At 42.6% G+C, this 4,494-nt stretch overlaps 1 protein-coding gene across 2 annotated transcripts; it reads right to left on the reverse strand.

The window, feature by feature from the left end:
- Window positions 1-660: 660 nt before the first annotated feature.
- Window positions 661-4,353, reverse strand: MRPS17 (mitochondrial ribosomal protein S17). 2 transcript variants are annotated; one of them, XM_064166281.1, is made up of 3 exons: window positions 4,258-4,353; window positions 2,761-2,907; window positions 661-1,507 (listed from the first exon to the last, which is right to left on the reverse strand). In XM_064166281.1, the coding sequence occupies exons 2-3, from the start codon at window positions 2,881-2,883 to the stop codon at window positions 1,217-1,219; spliced, it is 414 nt and encodes a 137-aa protein (XP_064022351.1). In that variant the 5' UTR covers window positions 2,884-2,907; window positions 4,258-4,353; the 3' UTR covers window positions 661-1,216. The 2 variants fall into 2 exon arrangements, with proteins under 2 accessions (XP_064022351.1, XP_064022352.1); XM_064166282.1 differs by lacking the exon at window positions 4,258-4,353 and adding an exon at window positions 4,125-4,242.
- Between the last annotated feature and the right edge of the window lie 141 nt (window positions 4,354-4,494).

A 4,494-nucleotide genomic window follows, 5' to 3' on the forward strand; every position in this document is an offset into this window, starting at 1 on the left:
CTTCCTGGCCAAAAAAAAATAGTTGAATCCAACTGGATTTTAACAGTTTGCAGACAGGTGAAAGTGAAGGAAGATAAAGGGCAAATGGAAGAGAACAGAATTGATACTAGCATAAGCTGGCTCAGTGTATATGATAATTACAGTATGATAACTGAGGTCACAGGAACTCTGTTCAGATACACCTTGTTTAACTTTGGGTCTTAAAGACCAATGATGTAGATAGCCACTTAAAAAAGGATTTCTCATAGCACTCTCCCCTTCATACAGGGACATGAAATGCTGTCCCCAAAAACACTGGAGTTTGAAGCAGAAGCCCCTTTAGATCTGAGTGAAAAGGCAGCAACACCAGGCTGTTGCAACACCTGCACACTTAGTCTTCTTCATGTCCTAAAGACAGGACACAAGATCCCCAGAGCTTTAGCAGGATAATCATTAACTGCTATGGCCTCCTAGTTTCAAATTAGAGGATGCAGCAAATCAGTACGTCTCTGTCCAAAAAATGTGACATTTTAATTAGTTTTTCTGATGAGACTAAATCTAACCATCTACCACTTTGTCTTTGTACTCTCATCAGCTTCTATCTTCTGCTGGCAGTTCAACAATGTCCATCTCTCCCGGAACCAAATACTTTCTTTGCACAGGTGACAAAGACAATCACGCTAAGCTACCCAAAGTTTTTATTCTCACCTTTCTACCATTAGAAAGGGAAGTGGCTGTGTTTTTATTACATATTTTGGGAGTTAGAAGGTACTGCAATGTAGTATGACTGACTGTAACAGGAAATAAGGACACGTGCAGATAAACTTGGTTTTAAAATTCTACACTTCCTCTCAAAAGGTTTAATAGCATTATCTTAAGTAATCCTACAAGCCACAAAAGACTGTCTGAAATACAGAACCACCAATGTCATATACAGTTATATGCCTGTCTTTCTCAACACAAAGAATCATTTGAAGCAAGCAGCTGGGTTTTGAAATTTGTCAAGGCTTGGAGCAGTACTACATGCAACAAAATGAAGTGTTAACACTAAACTCACATTTTCTCTGTCTTTCATTAAAAGATTTGAGGTGCCTCTCAACCTGTAACACCTGTTCTTATCAGCAACTATGTTTACTCTTTTGCTACAGATTTCATTGAAATATTTAACATACATCAGCAGGGCCCAAACATCCCTGACAGACAAGCTGAAAAGCCCTCTGTTTAAATGTTTTCCCCACTATTTGTCTGTTGAACAAACTTTAAGTTCCTGCAGTTTTTCACTTAGATAGGTGGTATCTGCCTCTGTCAGGTTTTCTGAATCTGACAGATTTTCAAGGAACCTGGTTCCAGCACAGGGCTTTCCTGTTATTGGATCTATCACATTTCCAACCTTGAAAACAATTTCAGCCAGTTCGTGTTTCACATGTTTGCTCCTTCTCTCAGGCAAAGCTTTCAGAAGAACAATATCTCCAACAACACACTGCTGCAACGGGTCATGGGCAAAATAGGTTTTTCGTTTGTTAAAGAACTGTAAGAGGAAAAAAGGAGACCTTGGCATTAGATTGCAAAATTAGGTAATTGGAAAGTATACAGTTAACAGAAAACAAGCTGAATTGCACTAAAGAGAGGTAAAGTAGTATTTTTAAATAGGATTCAGTTTGGATCATGAAGAGAAACACAACTACACAATTTGTTTTTCAAAGAAAGCACAGCACTACCCTTCCCTGACAATCTCTCTGGTGTTACAACACTGTTGCTAACCAAGCCCATAGAACAACAAATAGGAAAAAAAAAGCCAAGTACAAAGAGCTGTTCATTGTGATACAGGTGGCTGTAGATGAAAAGAATAAGCTCTTCACATCGCTTCCCCTTTCCTAGCATCACCACTTGTTACCAGCCTCTTGACTCCCTAGTTCACTTTTTCTCTCCTTAGGAAGTCTTACAGCAGCATTTACAGAGAACAGCCCTTCCAAGCTCAATAACTTTTCTGTGCAGTCCACACCTCAAGAACTCTTCATTAGTTATTATTCATCTTAATACATCTGAAGATCATCACCTCAAAAAAATCAATATTTTGAAGTTTATCATTTGATAGTTTCCTTACTCTATTTTATATAAAAAGTAAACATTCATTCTTATTGGAACAGAATCTTTCTTTTATGAATGAACAGGTTCTTCTGTTGGGGTACCCAAGACCTATTATCTAATCCTGACTCTCTCTTTAATCTTCTGTTCACTAAAAGCAAGTTAGTACTGCAGTCGTAGTACATGTATCATTGATTTCTCCATATGAAAATGAAGAAAGTGCTAATTTTAACCTACTTGCTTGAAATGCACAATTAGAAGTGATAAAAAGACTGTACAGCACATCACAGTATCAACAGTAGGCATGCTTACAATTATGCACACAGAACCGATACAAAATTTATTGTAGAAGTGACTAATGTAATGCCAAGTTTCCAAAACAAAAGCACACTCCAAATCGGTATGAAAAATTCAACTTGAGTGTGAGACAACAAAAACTTACCTTCTCAACTGAGATCAAACAAACTGCATTAACAAAGCACTTCAAAGAAATACATTTAGCAGCTAATTTGTAAGGAAGCGTTCTCACAACACATCACTTTTCGTCCTTTGCAGTCATCCCACAACCAAATTGTTAAGAAGGTTCCATAAGGAACTTGCATTAAGAGCTATTCTATGGAGGCAAATCAATAAAACATCCCTCTGCACAGTACAAAAAAGTAACAATGCAAGACAAAATTGTTTACCAGCCCTTACCTTCAGTAAGTAAGGATCTAGCACCAGCCTCGTTACTCTCACTTTGGCGGTTTTCTGCATTTTGGTTCCTATCACTTTCCCCACTATCCATTTTGCATGGACAGCTCCCCGTGGCACAGACATCGTTTAGTTATGGTCATCCAGTGCCTGGTAACAAGTAAGCAGATATGTTAGTGTAACAAAGGAAAAAAAAAAAACAAAAGCATTTTTTTATACCAAAATGGTAACTGTCACTTCAGAACCACTTCAGGCCATTTTGTTGGAGAGACAGGGTAGATACAAGCAGTTCAAAGCTCCACACAGTGCACTACCTGAGCTCTGTTTCACGGTATGAGGAAGGATATGAACACGACCTCATTATCAGGGAAAGTCACCTCAGGATGGCAATAAAAACAGACATCAGAGTGTGAGGTGACCTTATCCCACAAAGCCCACACAATTCCTTTGAATTGTACCAGCTGTTATACAGACAATACGGACATGAAGCTGTGGAAGTTACTGTGAATTTAACTTGCACTCCAGCAGCTGGTTTTGCTGGACACCTGTTAACCAAGTCTATATATGGGCAGAATTAACCCAAACAGGGAGCAGCCTATAACTTGTGTTCAGGAAGTCATCTGCTTCCGCACACCTCATTATTAGCCAAGATGATGAAACCTAAGAAAGGTAATAAGCTTTTCAAAGCATAAATTGCATACCAGAGAGCTGTCTGACCGACAGCAAGTGTAATCAATTCAGAGTTAGTTCTTTCCTGCAAGTAATTACACCTCATTACCTTATTTGTTTTAATCAGAGAGACCTTTCTGTATCGCTCTTATAAGTGTCACGGGCAAAATAGCTAGCTTAACATTAGAGGACTTGAACCAATACTAAAAGTGATGAAGACTAGTGGCCTTTTTGCCTCCCACGCAGCTATGAACTTCTAAGCACAAGCAGCACCTGTTGAATTCTCCGTCTGTCCATTTTGTAAGGCTAAATAACGCTTGCTTTGATGCACGACACATCAAAAGAAAAGTTTAAGGCTACAGAGATACATTCATAGGATGAAATGCTTCAGGAAACAATGCTCGGGGTTGCTTTTGCCATCTTTGACTCAGCCGTGCAAGCCAAAGGGCTGGACGAGTAAGTGTAAAACAGGACTAACCGGCAGCAACTAGTGACCAGGCCGGGGAGAGGCAAACACACAGCAAATAAGCAACACACACAGAGCACAAAGGAGCTACCAGAAGGACAGGAGAGCCAAAGAGCTCTGCTGAGCGTCTCTCGCGAAGAAGAAGATAAAAGAGAAAGCTTCAAGAGACTAGGAGTCATTCGCCCGTCCCCTTGGCTCTCCGCGCCAGGCCCAGCCTCAGCAGCCTCCCTACCAGCAGGGCTGAGAGTAAGGCTCGGTCCTGTTCAGCGCCTCAGCCACTTCCCCCAGCGCAGCTGCAGCCTAGCGAGAGACCCCTGCCCCGGTCCCTCTCCGAGGCCCCCCCCAGCCGCCCCTCGGTCTCTCACCGCACCGCCGCGCCGCAGGGAGCGAAGCCGGAAGCCGGCGGAGCGGGAACAGGAAGCGCCGCGCGGCAGCGGGGCGTGGGCAGTGCGCTGTGGGCGGAGCTTCGGCAGGCTTAAAGGCGGAGCCCGCGGCCCCGCCCGGCAGTGGGCGGGAAGGGAGCGTTGTGTTGGCGTGAGGCTTGGGGGCTCTCTCGGGTGCTGCAGCGCGCAGGCGGCGCCTGGAGCCGGCAGAAATGTGCT

Source organism: Pogoniulus pusillus, chromosome 27 (assembly GCF_015220805.1).
Source record: "Pogoniulus pusillus isolate bPogPus1 chromosome 27, bPogPus1.pri, whole genome shotgun sequence".
In the NCBI taxonomy this organism is placed as follows: domain Eukaryota; kingdom Metazoa; phylum Chordata; class Aves; order Piciformes; family Lybiidae; genus Pogoniulus; species Pogoniulus pusillus.

Coding starts and splice junctions, on each gene's coding strand:
- MRPS17 (XM_064166281.1), bottom strand. CDS start 2,883: ATGTCTGTGCCACGGGGAGCTGTCCATGCAAAATGGATAGTGGGGAAA. Junction 1,508..2,760: donor TAGATCCTTACTTACTGAAG/GTAAGGGCTGGT, acceptor TTCCTCTTACAG/TTCTTTAACAAACGAAAAAC.